At 36.8% G+C, this 23,319-nt stretch overlaps 2 protein-coding genes across 3 annotated transcripts; one reads left to right on the forward strand and one right to left on the reverse strand.

Moving 5' to 3' along the window:
- Nucleotides 1-397: 397 nt before the first annotated feature.
- Nucleotides 398-15,823, forward strand: LOC107841756 (acyl-protein thioesterase 2). 2 transcript variants are annotated; one of them, XM_016685588.2, is made up of 10 exons: nucleotides 398-558; nucleotides 3,962-4,037; nucleotides 4,632-4,746; nucleotides 10,595-10,631; nucleotides 10,788-10,857; nucleotides 11,096-11,200; nucleotides 12,012-12,162; nucleotides 12,241-12,323; nucleotides 15,238-15,331; nucleotides 15,413-15,823. In XM_016685588.2, the coding sequence occupies exons 2-10, from the start codon at nucleotides 4,007-4,009 to the stop codon at nucleotides 15,492-15,494; spliced, it is 768 nt and encodes a 255-aa protein (XP_016541074.1). In that variant the 5' UTR covers nucleotides 398-558; nucleotides 3,962-4,006; the 3' UTR covers nucleotides 15,495-15,823. The 2 variants fall into 2 exon arrangements, with proteins under 2 accessions (XP_016541074.1, XP_016541075.1); XM_016685589.2 differs by having other exon boundaries at nucleotides 12,253-12,323.
- Nucleotides 15,824-16,579: 756 nt separating this feature from the next.
- On the reverse strand, nucleotides 16,580-23,319 carry LOC107841757 (deSI-like protein At4g17486; the record flags this gene model as incomplete). Its single annotated transcript, XM_016685590.2, is given in 4 exon segments — nucleotides 16,580-17,127; nucleotides 17,686-17,766; nucleotides 18,914-19,201; nucleotides 23,136-23,319. Coding segments are annotated over 4 exon segments (672 nt in total). The 3' UTR covers nucleotides 16,580-16,990.

A 23,319-nucleotide genomic window follows, 5' to 3' on the forward strand; every position in this document is an offset into this window, starting at 1 on the left:
TAAATTAGTTAGAGACTCAAAAACTTGTGTAGCCACGTACGAACAGATCTCAATTGGTAAGAGACTTCATACAGATCTCAATTGGTAAGAGACTTCATGCTGATAACGTATTATAAAATAATAAAGAATAAAGAAGAAGAAGAGTAGATTGAGAAGAGAGTGATTCTTATTTCTACTGAGGATGAGAAATCATTATATTGTAAATATAATGAACAAAATCCCTCTATTTATAGGAAAAATTTACTCCTAATCTGAGTAAAAGACGAATGTTTCAAATCCTAATAGATATCAAAGTAGATCTTAATAGATCTTGATAGATCACATTCACTATAACGTAAATACATTTATAACAGCTATGATATAAATGGTGCAATTATTACAAAACTATAACCGATACCATCTTCAACCAAATACAAAATAAAATAGTTCTCCATTTTATATCAAACTTTAATCGTAACATACACAAACAAGGCCTAAGTTAAAAGATCCAAATGACAAAAAATACAAATTGAAAAACAGCTTCGTCTTTCTAATCTCCGGCTCTCTATTTTCCTTCAGGTAAGAAATACACCATAAAAAAAAGCCCTAATTTTCTCCATTTTTTTCCTTTTATTTATTACAATTATGCAAATTAATTCGTTTTTTTTTTATATATAATCAGTTTGTCGTGTTTATTTGTTAAATTATCAATTGTATTTGTTCATAGTAATATTTTTTTGTTTGAGATTTTGCTTTTTCTTTTTTTAATAGAAATTTTATGTAAAGATTTTTTTTTTCAGCTATTAATTCACTATAAGTGTAGTATTGGTAAAGTTGCCCATCAAGAATTTAGCAATTAGTATTGGTTTTTTGAATTTTGTATCTGAACTATTAGGTGTGCGAGTTTCCTATCTTTCTATATCCAATTATTTAAAAAAATACAACTCAACTTTAGGTATGTTTTTATAAATAGTTGGTGTTAGTTTTAAGGTAGGAAACTGAGACAGGTGATAGCTCTGAAACTTGAAAAACTAGGATACTTTAGATGATTCAGAGTATCCTTTCCTATTTGATCCCTTTGAATTCCATATTCGAAGTTGCGATCAGATCTATTCATTAAAAAGAATCGATTCAATATATTTCTTGTGTTTTTGACCCTTTAAATCTTTAAATTGTAAAAAGTGATCTTTTTTATAATAAATAGCTGGTGATAGTTTAAGGTAGAAAAATAAGACACATGATAGTTCAGGTATGAAACTTGAAAAAACTGTGTACTTTAGATGTATTTTTGACCCTTTAACTCTTTAAATTGCAAAAAATGATCTTTTTTACAATAGTTGGTGATAGTTTAAGGTAGGAAACTCAGACACGTGATAGTTGAGGTATGAAACTTGAAAAAACCTAAAGATTGTAAAAAAATGATCTTTTTTTTAGCCTACTTATAACCTCCCCATCAACAGTTAGTTATATAGTGTTTTTGGATGGATTGTTGAGTACCCTTTTGGATTTAGTGGATTTTGGGTCATGAATTCTTTATGCAAGTGTTTTTTTTGTGAAGAGAGTAGTCGTGGGTGCTAGGCATAGCTGGTAAAGTTGTTTTCATGTGACCAAGAGGTCATGGGTTCGAGTTGTAGAAATAGTCTGATGCAGAAATGTAGGGTAAAGGTGCATATAATAGACCCTCGTGGTCCGACCCCGCAGAGTGTGGGAGCTTTAGTGCACTGAGCTGCCCTTCTCTTTCGAAGTAAAGTAAAGATTTTTGTTTTATTCTTTATTTTTCCTTTTTTGTTGAAATGATGTCTCGAATCTGGACTTTTCATTTGGTTGTGTAGTTTTAACTGTTGGGAAACCTATTGAATTGCTTTTAGCCAAATAGGAGAGAAAAAGAGAGTGGTTGGAGAGGGAAATTGGGTAAGAGGAGGTGAGGGAAGCAGTGGAGTGTTGTGTTGGGGTAATAGGCGTGAACCATATTTGCAGAGAAGCTAACTCTTCTGCAGATTCTATCGGGGGTCTGGTGGATACTTCGGCAATGTTCCATTATAGTCAAATCCAAGGTGATGGAAGCTATTATGGTGTTTCAGGAGAGAGGAGAATTTGAGGGAAGTCTCAATGCATCTTTCCCTGTCATCATCCTAAAAAAGGAACGGGCAGTAAGCATCAAAGATTGTAACCTATTAGTCTAATGAAAAGCATTCACAAGATAATTTTCGAGGTGCTTTCCAATGGACTTAAGAAGGTTCTGAAATCTACTTGGCAAAATATTTTTGTGAGGGAAGACATTTACTATATGAAACTTTGGTGGCAAATGAGGTGGTGGTAGATTCTAGAAGAAAGTAAGGGAACCACACATTTGTGCGATTTGTACATGGAGAAGAGTTGTGCTTTTGATTTGGATTCCTAAGGTATCGAGTGAGCTGTGCGTTTTACTTGGTTGACAGCCAGACGGGTGGTCTTAACTACTGAGAATCTGAGAAAGAGGAATATCACTAACGTCAGCTGGTGCTTTATGCACAAAAGTTTGGATGAGAATGTCGACCATCTCCTTATACTGTGGTGGTTTTGGATTATTTTGGGTCATGCCAGGCACTTTGAAATAGAGAAATTTTAGTTGCAGGTGTTTAGATGGTGGAGAAGATTTAAGGTGTGGATCCTGGCTCCATTAGTACTCATGTGGGTCGTGTAGTGAAAAAGAAATAGAGAGCTTTTGAAGGGGTGGAGATGAATTTGTATAGTTGAGGAGTAGTCTCTTATCCCTTATTTCCTTTGGTGCCCCAAAATTATTCCATTAGCAAAGAAGATTAGGTGACGTTGGTAGAAAATCATTTTTTTTAAGGTCTTCCTACTCTTTGTTTTACTTGTATTGTGGGTGTTGAATGCCCAAACATCATAAATACTTATTAATTTATGAGAAGAAGAGGAGCTTTACTCTTCCAAATAGTTTCCCAAGGCCAATCAATAGAAGCGTACATGGAGCCGGTGAATTTTGAATAAAAACTTTTTAACATCAAAAACTCCTCTCGGATGTAGATTTCAACTTTATTTACTTTTAACAGAATAGCAACTCTTACAAGTTTGTCAAAATTCTATTTTACTCAACTATTTTGAGATGATCTTTTGTAAAATGTGGCTAATGGTAGCAAGGTGCAAGTCAATGACAGTTTTGTTTTTGGAGAATGGTACAAGTATATTAGTAAGAAGATGATCATAACCAGCTATGCACATCTAGACAATTACAAGGCACCTATGAAATTTGTTAAAGAATCTTCCTCCCCTGCTCAACATTTTTTGCGCAAAAAAGAAGCAGAAGAAAGCACTCTATCTTTATATTCTGCAAAGAACTGTTGCTGTTTAAAAAACTCTAGAATTCCTCTCCTTCCGTATTGTCCATCATATACAAGCATGAACCATTTGAGTCCCACAATATTAAGGAAGAGTTGCCACAGTTGGTCAGGTGAAAGAACAATGAAGAAACAAACAGATATTGGTTTCTAATATTTGAGCCACAAAGAGAGCACCTAGAGCAAAATTGGAAACCCTTTCTTTTCAAATTCTTGAGTCAAACAATCCTCTCTTGCCACCAACCAAGAGAAACATAAGACCTTTGTATGGGCTTTGACTTTCCAGATATATCTCCAAGGCCAGTTTGCAATCTGCTGGTCTGAATTACTGGCTGAAAGATTAGCAGATTTGACTGAAAAGACCCCATCCGTATCTGGCCCCCAGTGAAATTTATCTTTTGTGTATGTAAGACCATTGAATTCTTCCAAGGTATTAAAGAATTCCGCTGCTCTTAATTCCCAATCATTTAAAGCCCTCCTAAATGTGATACTCCACCCTTGCTACCCAACTAATTGTGTCCGGTCGTGCATCAGGAGCTGTTGCAATGCCAAGTCAATGATAGTTTATACTGACAAGTGCTTTGTAATTATAGTTCTAACTTCCAGGTGACCTTATATGCAAATCTGTTTTTTGGTGTTTGCAGGTGCCACTGTTTGATAAAGTTAGCGGACATTAAAGTGGAAGCAGTATGAGTTTCACTGGGCCTTCCATGGGTTCTGGTTAGTTTTATGGTTTGTCTCCGTGTCTTTTGGCAGATTGTACCATTTTGTTTTCTTCAATGGCATGCCAAGGTCGCCTTTCCAAAATGCAACGAAATCACAGAATCTAGTTTTCTGTTTCTGAGGCAGTTTCGTTGGAATACGATTTTGCCTATTATTCTCCTAGGGTGTCAATTATGAAAGATACTGAATGAAAGAAATATGGCCCTACAGTACATTTTATAAAAAATAAACAAAGGAAACGTTTTGTTTCTAATGGGATGACCAAACTCTTAAATATTCTTACAATGCAGTTTTACTAATTTGCAAATATAATGGTAAGCAAAGAAACATTTGTGAACTATTATGTCTTCATTATGGAGATCAGAAAAAATATGGAGATGAGACTGAAAAACAAGGAAAAGTATTTGTATCTATTTCCTCGTGACTCACAAGTTCATTTCAAAGTTTCTTTTCTTTTTTTATTTGGCACATTTATCACTCATCAAAGAAAAAAGAGTGTCATTGATTATCCAAAGACGTACCATTAACTTATTATTTCTGTCTCCTTCAATAGTTCTAATACTAGTAGACCTTGATGTGCATCTGTTACAGTTGCCGGCACTGCTCGAAGGGCATTTGAGTTTGGACAGACTTACGTGGTGAAGCCCAAAGGTAAACACCAGGCAACTATTGTCTGGCTACATGGCCTTGGAGACAATGGTTCGAGGTAAGCTTGTCTTCACTTTCCTTTTACCTCTTGCTTCTTTGTTCAAGTTCCGTTTGTTTCAGTATATATTTGTCTCTCTCAGTGATCTTCTTGGAGGCTGTTGGAGCATTATTCAACAATTGAATACATCTACTCTTAAATATTGACTACTTCCAATCCAGACGTGCTAGTTGCATTGTTATACCAGAGACTGACAAAGAATGCTTAGGTTACCTGTCATCAGAGTTGCTATAAAATATGTTTATAATAATGGTTAACATTCATTTAAGTTGAGAGTTTGTAAATATATTTAGTCAAAGCCTATATTTTTTTCTTATGACTTTTGAGTATTTGAAAGACAGAACACTAACCAAGCAATTGCTATACAGAGATTCACTTTACGTACATAAAGAAATACAACAATAACAACATTCCCAATTATAGTCCCACAGGTTCCCTGGGGAGGGTGAGGTGTATGTAGTTGCAGACCTTACCCCTGTCCTCGAGGGGTAGAGAGACTATTTACGATAGACCCTCGACCTGAGAACAGGTTTAAAAAGGGAGCAAGAGTAAAAAACAATGATGTAGATAAAGACATAGATGTGCTGACGTCCTTCTTTGTCTATTCTGCTTCAATTTGATAGATCCATCTTAATTATTTTTAAGATAATAACTTTGGAAATGGATGGGGAATGAACTTCAGGAAGAATCAACTTGTCAAGAGAATACTGTTATCATGCTAGTTTTCTGTTGATAAGACTCACTTGTCAATGTTCTACTCGGGAAAATTTGCTAGCTGAATTGCCACATGGGTCAATAAGTGCTTACTCTATTTGCTACAGTCACATAAATCCAGTATACAAGAAAAAGAAAAAACAGACAAAATGACCTGAATGTAGTTGCATGATAAAGAGTAGAAAACGATAGTAGCGAAATACGTGCCGAGAAAACCAAACTGTATAAGGAGACAGCTAGCCCGAAACTATAAGTGACCTCACGTATAGAGTTTCCTAAATAGCAGTGTTAATGTTGAAGTTTATATTATCTAGAGATTGTTTTCTTCCTACTAATATATTCATTACTTACCTGTTCAAAAAATTATTGGAGTCATGATTTTTTCCTGGGCTTTGGTTTAGTGATAAGAGCGCAACATGTGATATGTGGGTTAGATGCACGCTATGGTTTTGAACCCTGCTATAAACAAAAGCATGGTATTTAAGTATAGAATGGTAAAGGTGTTGGCCCATAATTCAATGAGTTCCAAACCATGTGTCATTAGCCATTAGAGATTTCTTGGTTATCAAAAAGAAAACGTTGAAGTTATGATTTTCTTCATGCTTATAATGTTTCCTAAATCTCCATCATTAGAGTTGTATGGACTTGTCAAAATTTCAGCAAGATAGGTGCTATCAGGCTTCAAGGTGGTATTGGAATTTTTGCTCCAGAGATCTGAGTTGGTGGTTAAAAATGTGCTGGATATAGCATGTGCAGTTTTGGATTTGGGGGTGGGAAAGACCTAGAGTCAAAAGGAGCAGTCGATACAAATGTTGTAAATGGTGATCTCATGTCACGACCCGAGACTCCCCCTAGTTGTAACACGGTGCTTAGAGTCACAAGTGACCCCACCAAGCTAACCCATGGCCTGACATGACACTAAGAATATTGAAGAATTAATAAGGTACTGAGTGGAATACTAAACTGAAAAGAGCTGATAGTAATAATAATAAAATCAATATCCAATATCAACTAAAACTGTTTGAAATACTCAATAAGTTGAAAACACGAATATAGCCTCTAAATCATAATGAGTTGTTGGGACAAGTCTCCAATAACTCCAACTGTTTGAAACTAAATAGAAGAAAATACTGAAGGGAAATAATAATAACTGGTCCTCGGATGATGAGGACTCACCAAATGCTGCTACTGATGTGAGGCGTGACCGTACTAAGTGCGATCCGGGTGCCGAGCGTCCGAACCTATATTATGAGACAATGTAGCACAGGAAAAGTATGCGATCAGTACCTTGAATTTACTGAGTATGTGAGATGGGAAAACTAACTAATATAAGCTGAACATGAATGCATGAAACATGGGGAACTGATACACGACCAAGTTTAAACATGTACTAAATGAAAATTGAATAACTGAATACAGGATCATGCAAAATCGGAAACGGAATCATAAACTGTGGGGGCTAACAATAACCGACATAACCTAATCTGAGCAAATCGGGGTCCAACCTGTAACCCCAGTTGGATGAGTGTTCAGTACCTTGCCAAGAGTACGAACACTGGTTGGCGTGGATCTACTAAACTGATGTCCCGAAGGACCTGGGTGTCAGTCCTCAACTGGCGGGTGTCCCCTTACAACCTACAGTGGTGCCGTAGTTCTAGAACTTAGGGACTTCTACTAAAGGTCTTAGTCCTAGCTGACGGGTGAGCCTTCATGCCTGCGTTCGCTCGGTGCTAGGTACTAGTCCCAGCTAAATCACACTGACAACTAATATATGCTCAATATAATAGTATTCTGAAAATAACAACGTATGCATGATCTGAATCAAAAACATGTAAACTGATGTATGCATGAATTCTTAGGTATACTAAATATGACAAAACTAAAATGTAAACATGATAGGGAATTTCATGGCTCAAACTCAAGAATTTACAGTTTTATCAATATAAGGAGATAGCATGATTCTGAGCATGGAAGGATACTTAAACTTATGGGGAAACACATATGCGTGGTTGACTTCAAGGATTAAACTGAAGAATTACAAAACTCATACTTTTCAGGGAACTCTATACTTGAAGGGGGAATTAAACTTGAGAATTTGAGAGGTCTTTGGGACTCAATAGGTGGAAGGAACCCATTGATGAAATCCCACATACCTGTAGATGTGTAGATGAATTTCTTGAAGAACTCCTTGGAATCTGTGCTTGAAGTTGAAGAACCTTAAGTTGGCTTTTGGAGAAGAAAGAATAACCTCTTTTCTAAGTGTCAAATTGAATTTATGACTTAATGAGGAATTTGGGACATTTTACCCTTATATTCCAGCCTTGGGAAAGCCTAAACGACGTGGCTTTGGGGTTAAAGGAGCGGGAAAAGACCAAACAACCCTTCTGAAAACGTTTAGAAGTTTTCTGGAAACAGTTGTAACGGCTTGGGTGACGACTCATTGGGTCTGACCACGAGTCGTCATGAGGAGTCGTTATCAGGGCTTGATTCCTTGGTTTCTTACTATTGTGACGACGGGTCCACCTAACGACTCGTTTAGCCTGATAACGTGTTGTATGCTGAACTCTTCATCACTGGACTGAAATCTTTGGTCCCTCACTGCCACGACAATGAGTCTTCACCACGACTTGTTGTGTCTTGACAACGAGTCGTTGTCACTGGCAGTTTGATAGAGCTTTAGAAAATTTTCTATAACTTTTCACTATGATATTAGATTAAGGCGAGACTGGTGGCGTTGGATATCTAATTTAATTGTCTATCTCTTGGTGGGTCTAGAGCTCAGAAACCTGGAGTATTACATGCCGTTTGGGATTGCTTATTTTTACAAAAAAAACACTTATTTTGAGAAAAAATACCTTTTTTTGAAAAGAAGGGTGTTTGGTAACTTGCAAAACTGCTTTTAAAAAAAAGCAGAAGCAGGAAATTTCTGCTTTTCAAAAAAAGCTAAAGCAAGAACAATTTTTTTTTTTTTAATGACAAAAATATCCCTATCACTCTCTCTCACACACACATTATATATATATATATATATCTCATTAATTAATTCACATAACTTATAAGTTTGATTAGAGTTTAATTTTAAAATTTTATACTTCATATTTATATCATAATTCTTTATTTTATTTTATGATTTACATATTATTAGTTTATTTTCACTCATTTTCTTTAAATAAATTTGAAAAATATCATTGATGATGATGATCGAAGAATATATAACTTTTTATTTTTTATTATTAGTGATAACAAATGACAGATGAATCACGTTACAAGATTGTATTTTGACAACACCTGTAAATTCTTTTTTGAATGTTTAATTTTAAATAAATAATTCATGAGAAGTGATATTTAAATTATTTAAGTAATATATCATTATTTAATATTTTTAATGTATTTATGTATATAAATATTGATTGAAAATTTTAGAATACGTACTTTTTAATTAAATACAAATAAAATTTTAATTAAAAATATTATAATAGTTATTTAAAATAAATTTTCTCTATAAATTAATTTTAGTAGTAAAAGTCTATTGATACATGTCCTTTTTGGTCATTTGTCTCAAAAAAGTACTTCTTGAAAAAGATTATCCAAACACAATCTGTTTATCAAAAGCACTTTTCAAATGAATTTACCAAACACAAATTACTTTTTTCAAAAGCACTTTTCTGAAAAGCTATTTTATAAAAGTGCTTCTCAAATAAGTAGTTTGCTAACAACAATCCCAAACGGGCTCTACATCTCAATGTGTTGAAGTGAGCTAGAAGAAGAGATTTTTGAACATTTTACCCTTATTAATTTTATTGCTCAAAAGTATTTGTCGATAAAACATCAGAGTGTCTGCCATGCATACACAAGTATTTGTCGATAAAACATTAGAGACTGTCTGCCATGCATACACACTGGGGGTTTTCATCTAGGGTGTAGTTGTTCTTTTCATTTCACTAATGCTGCTACACCTGGAAACTTTGTCATTTATTGGGTTTGAATGTATTGAGAATGAAATATCACATGCTAAGTTTCCTATGAATGACAAGGCTCATAGAGTTCACTATCTTGTATCCTACGAACCTGGTAGATTGTCGTAACTTTTTTTCAGTATGCTAAAGATCGTTCAGGTCGTTTCACTCAGAATATCTCTTTGTACCAGTTCCACTTCCTACCCTCATTCTTAAAGTTCCCATGGAACTTCCTACACCTTCATGATGGTACTCCATAATCCACATACATAAGGCAACACAACAGTTTCAGTACTTCACCACCTCCTGGATGAGATGCGTAGCTGTGACTAGTGCTGTCCTCCAAAAAGCCTGTGATGTTGTTGCCGGACCTCCAAAGTGGGTTCCCCACGACCATTTTGTTGAACAACTTGAGATCGTCGAAAACCAAGCTCACCATAGTTTATTGAGGATGTGGTTGTTTCTAATTCACGAGGTGAGATTTTTTTATCTCATCCTGTGTCCACAGGAAATTCCAATGAAGTTTCTCCAATTTTTTGGTAACGGTAGCCAGAGGTGCATCTAGGAGATATGTTGACGGGATGATACTGATCAGTACATCCTTGCCCTTTTTTGGCAAGTATCTCTTCCGATGTTCAGCTAATTTTTCTTAATCCTTTTTATCTCTGAGTTCCATTGCAACGCTCTGAGCGATATGTCCAGGTAGGTTATAGGGGCTATCCTAGTTTTAAGGAGGCAATAAGTACCGACTTAAATACAAATGTTACCAATGTCCAAAAAAAAAAAAAAGATTTAAGGAGGCAATTAATCTTTAAGTCAAAATTTAGCTATATTGCTTAAATGTAAGCTTTAGGATAAGTATGACTGCATTCTTTTACATTGAATATCTCATTTTTCATTGAAATATATCTAAGCAATGACATTGTCTGTTTTATGCTAAGTAGGGTTGATTCAATTTTTTTATGGTAATGGAAGTGAGGGTATAATTTTTGAAATTTCTGAGTCAATTGTATGCTATTTATGACTACAGGAGTTCCTTATATGGATCTCAAGCTTCTCTAAATGGTCTTGCTTGCTATGCACAGTGCAATATGCAATATCAAAACTTGAGTCTGCCTGAAATGAACGACTGAAACATATTAACTAACCTTTTATAATTTACTTTGGTTTCCTGGCAGCTGGTCCAACCTCTTGGAGACCCTTCCTCTTCCAAATGTAAGGATCCAAATATTATTTTTTGTACTTGAGAGTATCTCTTGTAGACTCTTAAACATGTGTGCTATTGGAATAATTTCAGTTTTATCTCCGATCAAAAAAATCTTTTGTTGTTGTAGTAGCTTAGCCTGATTTTCCTCATTTTTTATGCTGCAGATTAAATGGATTTGCCCAACTGCCCCCCAACGACCAATAACTTTATTTGGAGGCTTTCCTTCCACTGCCTGTAAGCTTTGTATTTTTTTAGAGTATGCCCATTCTTTTCCAATTTACAGATAATTATGAACCATACTTTTTATATCCTGGCGTTATACATTGCCGGATGTTTAAATCGGATAATTCAATTAATTTTTGACTCACACGGAAGTATTGTCCAATTCATCATTGAAATTATTTAAGCTGGAAGGGCAAGCTTTGAAGCACTAGAGTAAAGAAAACATTATTTTGCTCATCTTTCGTACCAGGGTTTGATGTCAATGACCTTTCTGAAAATGCTATTGACGATGAGGAGGGTTTGGATGCTTCGGCAGCATATGTGGCGAGTTTGCTGGCTACGGAGCCCCCTCACAGTAAGTTTCTCCCACCTGTTATACTAATTTGTGCATCATTATTTACAGAGCAAACTTCTCTAAAGCACATGCTTCACCCATGAAGCGATAACCTCTCACATTGAATCGCTTAAGTACTTTACGTGACGAAGCGATGGTTTTTAATAACGTTGTATAAGATGATGCCTGACTAAAGATATTTAGCTTTCCTTCCCCCTCATCTTTCTTTTTTTTTTTTTTTTTAAATGTTATTCTTTTTATGCTACTTTATTTTTTAGTGCGCCTGTCTCTACTTGAACTATAAGGCTGCTACCTCATTCCGATCTGGTGTGTGTGAATGTGAGAGCTCCCCTTTTTTTTTTTCTTTCTTTGCTTTTACTTGGGGGCTGGATGGGAGGGGAATGGTTGGGGCTAAAACTTGTCTGGCTATACCATCTATAGATGCATCAACCGTAATAGCTGTTTCAAACACCTATACATGCTAAGGGCTGTCAATTCGCAATAACAGCCAACTGGATTTCTTATTTCCCATCCAATATTTCTGATTCAGATCATCTTTTTATATGATTATTATTTCCTTATTTCTACCTTAGTTATCCCATTACTTAGACATCCGTAAAATTTTAGCTGGAACGTCCTTTTCAAAAGAACTTTTTTAGCTGGAACACCTGAAAAACATTCAATCCTTCTTTCTATTAGTACTTACGTTTTTTAGAATGAATCTTTCTTTCCATTACAATCAAGGAATCTTAGTAATGTCTATAGAATTCATCTTTTGAAGCCTTTATTATAAAAATGAAATTCTTTACATTTATTTTCTTGTGTCTTACAGTCAAACTTGGGGTCGGAGGCTTCAGCATGGGCGCAGCAACCTCCCTTTACTCTGCCACGTGCGTTGTCCTTGGGAAGTATGGGAATGGCAACTCGTACCCTGTCAATCTGAGTGCAGCTGTTGGATTGAGTGGCTGGCTTCCCTGTGCAAAGTTTGACTTTAAGCAATCTTGTCTTATTTTTTCTAAGACATTTGGTATGTTTTTTGTTGATGGTTACAATTCTGGCAGGACTCTCACTAGCAAATTAGAAGGGGTGGAGGGGGCTGCAAGCCATGCTGCATCATTGCCCATTCTTCTTTGTCATGGCAAAGGTAAGGAAAAAAATTCATTCAACCTGCCTAGTTAATTAGAATTGTCCTCAAGTTTCCTCTACTTTAAGTTGTCGCTCCCCAGCACCCAACCCAACCCAAGGGGGTGTTGTTTTATATTTGTTAGTGACGTCCCTTGCCTTGTGATTTGTCACATTCATGAGAAGTACTGCTAGTTGCCTAATCTGTATCAGAATTTGAAGATTTTATTGTCATTTCCTGTTAATGATCTAAAACATACCTCTATCTTTGTCCAACAAAACACAAGCTGTCAGATTCATTTGTTTCGAGGCACCATATTATTGATCAATTATCCTAATTGTGTTCATGGGAAGAAAGTTGCAATTGCTCATCAGTGCAAAGCTACATGGGATGGTTGGAGAATTGAGAGCAAATGTTGGGCCTGTAGAGCCTACCATATTACAAGAGTACAGCAATATACTCTCTGGGGAGGGTGGTGTACGTATCCTTACCCTGCCTTTATAAGGTAGAGAATTTGTTTCCGATAGACCCTCGGCTCAAGTAAAGCATCTAAAATATCAAGTATGTAAAGTAAATACAATAGGAAAGTCCATACTGAAAACAATGGACAAGAGAACAATAACAAAAAAAATAATATGACTATCGAAATCAAGGAGACAATAAAATCGAAAAATAAAATAATAGGATGAGTAATAAAACAATACAGATAAGTTCTAGGCTCATTATAGACATAGGATCATAGGTTTCTGTAAATATGGTTGTAGTACAACTAATATACTATTCACTTATATATAAATACAAAGTTACCAGTTCTTTTTAAAAAATACAGATAAGGATCTAGCTTTATTGTCATCTGCTTCTGTGCTTTACTATGTGTTTGTGTGATATCTTGTGCCTGAGCCGGGGGTCTTTCGGAAACAGCCTTTCTACTTCATCAGAGGTAGAGGTATGGACTGCGTACATCTTACCCCCCCCAGACCCCACTAAGTGGGAATACACTGGGTTTGTTGTTGTTGTTGAGATAAGGATCTAGCAACACTTGACTATTTACTTTCTATCCTAATCCTTGACCTCCAAATCTTCCTATTTAGGTTCTGTCCTTGATGCAGGTGTGCCATATCCTGGCTAATCACCTCTCTGTACTTCTTCAGCCTACCTACCGAATCATCTCAGCTTCGCCTTCCTCATCTTATCCACCACAGAGGCCACTCCCACTTTGTCTCGGATGCTGTCGTTTCTAACCCCATCTCTTGTAGTATGCCTACACATTCATCTCAACATCCTCATTTCTGCTACTTTCATCTTTTAGACGTGTGAGTTCTAGAACGACCAACATAACATAGTTGGTTTGGCCATCACTTTATGTAATTTAACATCAAGTATTTTGTCTTTGTCCTGCACAACCTGAATCCTTTTGACTCCATGGTAGATCTCCAAACCTCCAACCTACCTTTAACTTTGCCGTGTCACTCTTCAATCACAACTATGTCATCTGCAAATTGCGGACACCAAAGCACCTCTCACTGGATATGCCGCGTCACTACATCCATCACCAAGACAAAACAAAAACGGGCTAAGAGTTGATCCATGGTGCAGCCCCATCATGATTGGAAAGTGCTCAAAGTCTCCTCCCACTGTCTTCACTCCGTAATGTAAGCTACGGGTATACGTCTAGCCTCTAAACAGCTCTATAAAAAACCCCCCAGGACTTTGTCATAAGCTTTCTAGGTCAATAAACACTATATGTAAGTCTCTTTTCCTTTTTATGTACTGCTCTATCAATCTCCTTACGAGAGAACGTCTCGACATGAATCCAAATTGGTTCTCGGTATAGATACAACCATCCTCCTCTTCATCTCCATCACCATTTCCCAAACTTCCATTGTGTGGCGTAGCAGCTTGATTATCCTATAGTTGTTGTGTGGCGTAGCAGCTTGATTATCCTATAGTTGTTGCAATTCTGAATATCATTCTTGTTCTTGAATATCCTCATCTCCACCTCTCCACAAGACGAGTGTTCTAAAAATATGGTATTAAGGTCTACGATAGATATGCAATTGTACAAAATCACACAAAGTTGTACACAAGCAAATGGGACAAAGCATTCAAGTAGCATATTAGAGGATGAACTAGGAGAAGATTGCCTGAGATGATTTGGCCATATTTTACTATAATATCTCCAAACTTACTACTCTGTGGATGCAACAATATGATGATTGAAGGTACTAATAGGAACGATAGCGTAAAGTCAGATGGAGGGAAGTTTCTTAGTAAGTCCTTCAATATCTCAGAATGTGAATTTTTAGTTAATAACAGAACACAATGAAATGATACCACTACTTAGAATTAAAGCTTAGTTGTTTAACAACTTAGATTAGGCTTTAGCTGTTCAGGTAAGGATAAGGTTGAGATATATGAAATGGTGTTCAAAAAGAATTATGACATACATAATCCCTACGTTTGTCTTAACAACGTCATGTTTATCTGTATTGGAATGAAGAGGTTTGAAGAAGAGCAATTTTTTTTAAAAGAATTTGAATAAGAGCAAATTTTAAGGTGCAAAATATCTTTCTTTGTTCTCTATTCCTCTTTTTTCGTCACAGGGGGAGGGGCCTCTATCTAATGATAATCTTGCTTCTGTGCCTTTTATAACAAGGCAGTTTCTGCTTCTGTCCCTCACGTTAGCTTTTAACATTGTTATCTTACGGAGACCAAAAGTGCTCCACTTTAGCAAAGTTACGAGATTAAATATGCTCAAGTTATATTTGAAGGACTAAATTGAAACTCCAATAGATAGAGATCATTTTAGCCCAAAACTCTTATTTATTCTACTAAATATACAATGACAATTCTTGCACTGTTGGGCTCTATATCTGTATTAGAGTGTAATTTTTGTTGAAGCACGTTGCATATTGTCGATCATTGTTTGATTCAGGAGATGATGTTGTTCCATATAAATTTGGTGACAAGTCTTCTCAGAAGTTACGTTCTTGCGGATTTCAAGATGTCGCATTCAAATCCTACACTGCGTATGTATTTCTACCTGTTCTGATACTACTCTATCCTCGATACTAGAAATATCACTGAATTTTTAACTTCTGTTTCGACAGACTTGGCCACCATACAATCCCAGAGGAGATGGATGAAGTTTGTGCTTGGCTAACTTCAAAGTTGGGGCTTGAGGGAAAATAATGAGTTGCACTTCTGTTGGCAACTTTCATATGCACACACATTGCATAAATATGGAGAATCAGAACCATCACTGTTAATGTGTTGAAGCAGCGCGCTGAAAATTAGCAGAAACGCGGACTGACATAACTTCTAATATTTTGCATCTTAACATTGTTCAGAGGTCATTTTATGCCTACTGCTGTGTTATCTATTCACTGGGATAACGACGTTTTGGGTGTTTATTCTTATTATTACTATTTGATGAGAGATAAATTATGTCCATTGACATGATTTACTATGGTATTTTAATAGTATATGGAAGCCAAAATATCCCTGTTGCTTTGATTGAATAGCATGCAATTCCTTTTCACACGAGACAACATACTTGGTGTAATTCCACATATGGGAGAGTATACACCGACCTTCAGTGGAGACGAGTTGACAAAACAACAGCCACAAGAAACCAATGTCACCAAACAAGTAGATACATAGTTGAGCACCTTTCCTTCTATACTTTCAGGTGTCCCTTGCTCGAGTATATTTCCTCCAATATTATTGAGGCTCGTTTAGATCATGAGCTGGCACAAAAGAAAGAAAACGACTTTTATAGTATCAATAAACCAGTGAATGGGATAGGGCATTGTCTCGGAAAGAGGCTCGGTGAAATAGACATGTTTGTGAAGATGCAAACTATTTGCATCTGGATAGAAAGACCCTATGAAGCGTCACTGTTCCCTGGAATTTGCTTTGACTTAGATGTCTCATCTTTCTTGAAAAAGTGATTCGATTGATGGGATTTGGTATGAGATCGATATTCCAATCTTTCTTCTTAGAGCGTATTGATTTAACCCTATAAGTGGGACCAAACATGTTGCCGCCAAAAGTAGAACCCCATATTTCTTCTGGAGAATCTCCTAATTATTCCAAACCAACTAGAAAGAGGTTCTTTAATCAAAAAGAATTCGATTCAAATGTAACAGTCTAGAAAAAAAGAAGTAATGAAAGTAAGTACAAGAGACAATAGATAGTGGCAGAACAGTACTACAACAAAATACTACTATAATCAAACTACATGAAACAATAGATGGTAACAATAGATGGTAACATAAATCAAAGAACAAGGTATCTGACTTTTTTCTATTCAAATTGCAACTGATGATGAGTTTCTGGTACTAAATAACTCAAAAGGTACCTCATTTTACACAAATACTGGCCTGTTTTCATCTTCCAAACTCACAATGTTACATGGATAAATTATGACCTCTAACAAAGCCACAGCTCAATGGATGACAATCCTGTCACTTTGACTAATACATCTTGCACACTAAAGGAAACCTTAATAACCAAAAGCAGAAGGCACGAAAAATCAGTGAACTAGCAATTCATATAGCAAGCAAATGGGAGAATTTGAGCAGTGGCTGCTTTGGACGAATCAATAACCCCTTAATAAACGAATAGTACACAAATTGAATCCCCTGCAAGTACTTCAATCCAGCTTCATTCAGACAGCATGTTTTTCACCTTTGGGTTTCCCTTATAAAAGCAACTTCACGACTTCCGACTGGAGGTGACAACAAGTGCTTGTTATCTTGATCTCCGTCATCGCTTTCAGTTGGTTCATGGGGCGTCGTAGATGACCCACTCCCATCTTCTTCTGGATATAAGAAGAGTTGTTATTTGAGTGAACATGTATGAGAGACTTACAACTGATATATTCATAGCAATGTTATGACAGATCTTGGAGTCAAAATGTTTCAAATTAAGCAAGACTTAAATCAAGTACTTGGAGTTCAAGTTCAATGACCCAAGCCATCAAGTGGAAGTGAGGCTTGACATACAGGTCATCCATCCCCAAGAGAGGGAGTTTCAAGTACTTGGGGTCAGAAATCCAACCTAGAGGGGAGATTGACGAAGATGTCGCACATTGTATTGGGACAAGGTGGATGAAAGGGAGGCTTGCATCCGGTATTCTGTGTGATAAGAACATGCCACTAAGACTTCAAGGTAAGTTCTTCTGAGTGATAGTTAGACTGACAATGTTATATGGGGCAGACTAAAAAAATACAGATTTAGTACTAAAATGCAGCAACATCTTTGAAGAGTCCGAGCAACTTAGGTTTTAAGCAACAAAGCGATGGCTTTAAATAATAATGATTCAAAGTATAGCAATTGCATTTTCTATTTATCATTGCAAGAATATGGATCATGTTACCTGTACAAGGATGGTACTCAGGAAGCTGTTTAACAGTTGTCACTTGAAGGCTCTCAGGAAGAAGACAACTGCAGAAAGCACCTGAAATTTAAAATAAACGACACCTTTAAGGCTCGTGTCATTGACTCACCATAAGTGGTAATTACATTGGGAGGTCATCGAAATATGAAAGAGACGCCAAAGACCAAATGCAGAGGGATGTAGCTGAATCCCCAACAACAAACAACAACATGCCCAGGTGCAAATCCCATAGGTGGGGTCTGGGGAGGATACGATGTACGAAGACATTTCCTCTACCTTTGCAGGGTAGAGAGGCTATTTTCAATAGACCCTCGGCTCAACAATTGAAACCCCTTCATTGTAAAACTATACTATGCAAGGTAGAGAGGCTGTTTTCGATAGATCCTCGGCTCAACAATTGAACCCCTCCATTGAAAAACTATACTATGTAAATAGGGGAAAATGATATTTTTACAGATATACAAGTTGTTGAATGCCCTTGACGTAAGATTTTTCTTTTGAACCCCCTTGTTCAATTCCTGGCTCTGCAACTGCGAAGACTTAAGGTAAAGTGTAAATTTTGATACCAACAAAACATCTTTGTTTAGCAAAAAAGATTTAAAGCCACTAGTGAAGGTCACTAAGAAACCTCACATCCATTAAGTAGAGAGACTATACATCTTTATGATGAACCTCCCAAAAGGATAATAAAAGTTATATTTTCCCCCCTTCTATATGGTTTGCAGATTAACCTGGTCACAAGAATTGGACGAGTTTAACTCCATCAAATCGCATAAATAAGTTGTTGAAATCATTAGCACGTACGTCAAACACTTCATTCTCACAAAAGTCAATTAGAGCAGATAACAATATTAAGACAAGATTTTCAGATGCACCAAAATAAAGAGGTTTAGTATTGTGCCTTCTACAAATCTCAGAATTAGTACTAATTGCCACACACCCAGATGCCTAAGGTAGATCGTATGCCTAAATGCTCGCTGCCGTTATACACTATGTTGCTCGGACTCTTCCAAAATGTCCTCAGGTGCATGTCAGATCCTCCAAAAGTTGCACCTTTTTGGAGGATTCTTCTATATGGCTGCAGCATCATTTTTGGAGAGTCCGAGCAATATTGGCTATATGCCAGTATATCACAATGAAACAATGAACGCGGACAAAAATATTGAAAACTAGAGAAAAATGAATTTAATGGACTAAATATACGTACCAACTCTGGCAAGCCGATTTACCCATCCAGGAATCCCTTTCCCTGTTAGTCTCTGTGCTATGTCATCTGTGAAATGGTTACAGTTCTTGGAGATGAGGTGATAAGTATCCCCGTGATACTCTGAAGCCACATTCTCAAGAAATGCCTGAAATTCAGAGGGAGGCATCTTAATACGACCCAATGGAACTGAACATCTGTAGATGAAACCAGGGCAGCTCTTAGGTTCCACTTCAAACACGCCACTTATGGGAAAGTCATGCGCTCCATATCCATATTCCATACCATGAACTGGAAATGTTGCAGTTGGCATATGCAGAAAGCAAAGAGAAATTCAAACTCCATTAAACAAGAGGTAACTTAATATGCTATATCGAAGAACTTTATATAATGTATTCAGCATATGCGTAGTTATAAATTGCATACCCCACATTCAAAGGAACCTAAAAGTTTACCTATGTTGAAAATTTTCTTCTTTTTTCTTGGAAAGAACATAGTAAGTGAAAGAAATAAGTCCTTTTGATGACAAACTAAGTGCACAAATTTTCCTCAAGCAATTTGACCAGTATGATATCAATCTTATCATTATAGACACCACTATGGGGTTTTACGTGCTTTCTTAATGCAAAATTCCCAAGAGAAATTCTTATGCTTCTTATTTGAAATTTTATGGCGCCAAATTTTGAAGGTGATGGCTCAAACTCCTATCATCAAACAACTCATATAATGATAACATGAAATCTCAAAGATGCCACTGGCAGCCTGGCGCACAAAGCATCCCGCGTAAGCAGAATCCAGCAAAGGGCAGCACACCAAGGGGTGACGTAGACAACTTACCCTTAATGCAAGCATTAGTGCTGCTTCCACAGCTCACACCCATGATCTATAGGTCACACAGAGACAACTTTACTAATGCTCCAAGGATCCCCTTCTCATGGTGCGGTGAACATATATGCCACTACAGTGGAGAAAGAGCACCACTTTGCCATTTCGTGAGGATGAAATGTTATAGTAACACTTAAGGTGGACAAAAGTCCATGGGGACTGGTGTGGAGAGAGAGAGAGAGAGAGAGGAAAGTCCACCTAGTGTGTCCTCCAGAAGCGTCAAGAAATGAGGTGCTGAAGGAGAAAGGGCCCAACGCAAGAAAGAAGTATATGGTTCTTCTCTCTATCTCAACTAACAATTTGTGTGTTGGGACCAAAAAATGTTTGAGTTAAGGAACACTAGCAAGGAAAACCATTGGCCGCTTTTTTTTGTGTGTGTGGGGTGGTGGTGGGGTGGGGGGTGGGGGGTGGGGGTTGAGGAGAGAGGGTTGTAAAATTCCTATTTTCTTTTAGTGTTGAAAGCATCAAATAAACTTCCTGACGCAACTGAAACTTTCAGGTGTCACACAACCTATCAGTAGTTCCATCAATACCTGTATGAAAATGCCAATTTCAAGAAATAGGAAGCTCATACATCTCTAACAAATAAATTAGGAGACCAGAAATTTCAGCGCTCGACATAGTATACTATTCTACGTATTAAGTCAAATATATTCCACAAAAAAAATTGGCTCATCTTGAATATTCCAGACTGCATGACCAAAATAAGTGCATTACTCTCTTGCATCTCTAGGCATAATTATTTGGAACTCTATGTATAACAACATCAACAAGACAGGTGAATCTGGGAAATGTTAGTTGGGGTTGAAAAGTGCCATATTTCCATTTCAGGGTTTAGCAGTTCTCGACATTTTCGATGTCTCAAAATCTGGGAAGGTGAAGCGATGGTATGAGATATCTCCACATGATATTAGCAAAACTTTTTTTCCTTTGACAATAATGCTTATACAAGCATGAACCTCAGCAGTTTAACAATTAAGGAAATTGAAGGGAAGAATTAATAAGAGGCGTCAAACAAGTAAACATACGAGATCCATTGCATGGACTGGTAAACCATTTTTTAATTTTTTAAAGTTCCATGAGCTTCTCCGTTAGCAAGCAACTAATCTATATAAGCTATTCATTTTACTCCTCACCTATTCGTCGAAGATGACAAACAAAATCCCATCATCCACTTTCGTATGACACAATATTTATTGCTTCATGCTTAGCACTAAGTTGAAAATCACACGATGCCACATGTATTACGGTACTCCCACTTATCTCATATATCTCTGCAAATCGACAAGCTTTGTCCTTTGGCCCAAAGCAATAAGTAACATCAAAGAACTCACATCTCTGATATCGGCTAAACACCCCGTCATCAACTAATGTTATCAAAAGTGAAAAGCGCCAAAAACTCTAAGGTCAATGGAGGTTTAAAACTCAAAGTGCAAATAAAGCTTGGTTTTTAATAAAAAGGTCACAAGTAGAAAAAAATACAAATATAAATATATAGAGTACAAGACTAATAAATACAAACATGAATCTTTTCTGCGATAAGGTGAAATGCTAATTGCTCAGTCTTGCCTCTTCAGGAAACACTCACTCACAAGGAAAAATTTCCTTAGAGCCTTAATGCCAATATTGAAGCGCACACGCTCTACATGTTTTGAGCCTCATTGTCATCAACTTGATATTAGAAAGATCAGAAGTGTACTTAATCAGAATCACTTTCAAATAAACATTTTTGATACAGGAAGTCAGTCTCACATCTTTTTCATCCTTTTTCTTTTTCACATCTTCGGGGCTTAGGATTTTGCACCCAAGATCCATTCAGATTTTCATTGTATCAATAAGGAAAATTCCTCCTTAAACATAGATAGAGCGGGCAAATTTTAAGTCGGTGGGTGCAAAGTTTCCATTACACCCATTACATTGTGACAATTGGTTCACACTTGCAACAACTAAGCCTCAGCCCGAAAAAAGTTGGGGTCGGCAAGATAGATAAACTTAACTGGTTTGGACAACTATATGGACTTCTCCACCTGTAGCTTTTGATATAAATCCAACATACGTTGCTCGGGCTCTTCAAAAATTCAACGAGTGTGTGTCGGATACTCCAAAAGTTGTGCATTTTTGGAGAATCCAGCACGGGTACCACATCGAAAGTGAAGAGTACACACAACTTAGAATCCAACTATAATCTCAACACTCGGCAACAAAATCTTCCACATTTAATAACATACATTCACAAGGAAGCAAACAAAATTATATAACTTAGAAACACAATTCACTTAAATCATTTTCATCCAACAACTCCAAATTCACCATCTAACAAACAAGAAAGCATCTTTCTAATAATTCAAACCTCCTTTACTCCTTACCAACACAGTATGAGTAGATGGTGCTCCTCTTTCTGAGTTCATAATCGGTGCCATTGAATCTGCAGTTGAGGGAATATCGCCAGCTCCTTGAAAAAGAGTTCCACTCAAGAATCCCTTTGAGGGTAGTTTAGCCTAGCCTTTAGGTCCTATACAAAAAACGGAGCTTATTGGTTTATGGAATTGAGAAATAGATGTCCTACCAAGACTGTATGGAATAGAATGAAGGGCAAGAACCCTAACCCTTCATTCTACTCCATACAGCCTTGGTAGGACATCTATTTCTCAATTCCATAAATCGTTAAGCTCCATTTTTTTATAGATTTGAAGGCTAGGCTAAACTTCCCTCAAAGGGATTCCTGGGCGGGAGAGGAATGGAACGCCATGATCGCTTGGTAAGCAACGCCCTAACTCCCAGTTTTTTCTCTTCTTTGTTTTTGATTAGAGATTTGAGATTCCTTAAGTAACTCGATGAGTGCTTTCTAAGAAGGGCTAGTCTTAGTAGTTGCCCTAATAGGAGGACGGCCATCTTTCTAATAATCCAAAATCCCCCTTACTCCTTATTAATCAACCCCACAACACATTCTTCAATTTTCCAGCCCCCCCAAACAACAACATACCCAGTGTAGTCCTACAAGTAGAGGGTAAAATGTACGCAGACCTTATCGCTACCTCTGTGAGGTAAAGCATACCCCCCCCCCCCCACCCCCCTCCCAATCTCTGTACTCAGGAACTCAAAAATGACCAACCCCACAACAAATTCTTCTTCTTTTCAGGATATGGTAGGAGCTCAAAAATGACCAACCCCACAACAACATCCCAAATAACAAATCTAAATTCTAACAACAACACGCAAAATCAAGCCCAAAAAAATCTAATTTCACACCATGTTAGAATCAAGAACATACACAAAAAAAAAAATTAAAAAAAAATATAATTAAATTTCTCTAAAAAAATAAATAAATTATTTTGCTTACCTTCAATACCAGAATGAAAGATTCCAAAGCCAAACCAAACAGTATACTGATTTGCAGGTGTAAGATCATACACATTCAATATAACTGGTGATTCATAGCTTCCATTATTATTAGTTCCATTACTATTATCATCACTTTTGGAATTTGATGTGCTTTCTTCTCCCATTTGTTTCAATTTTTTTTT

The sequence above is a fragment of the Capsicum annuum genome, chromosome 9 (assembly GCF_002878395.1).
Source record: "Capsicum annuum cultivar UCD-10X-F1 chromosome 9, UCD10Xv1.1, whole genome shotgun sequence".
In the NCBI taxonomy this organism is placed as follows: Eukaryota; Viridiplantae; Streptophyta; class Magnoliopsida; order Solanales; family Solanaceae; genus Capsicum; species Capsicum annuum.

Bases quoted from the DNA above. Each gene is read 5' to 3' on its own strand.
- LOC107841756 (XM_016685588.2), top strand. From the start codon at position 4,007: ATGAGTTTCACTGGGCCTTCCATGGGTTCTG. The intron at 4,038-4,631 runs GTTAGTTTTATG...CATCTGTTACAG, and splicing joins TGGGCCTTCCATGGGTTCTG to TTGCCGGCACTGCTCGAAGG. The intron at 12,163-12,240 runs GTTTGACTTTAA...CAATTCTGGCAG, and splicing joins GGCTGGCTTCCCTGTGCAAA to GACTCTCACTAGCAAATTAG.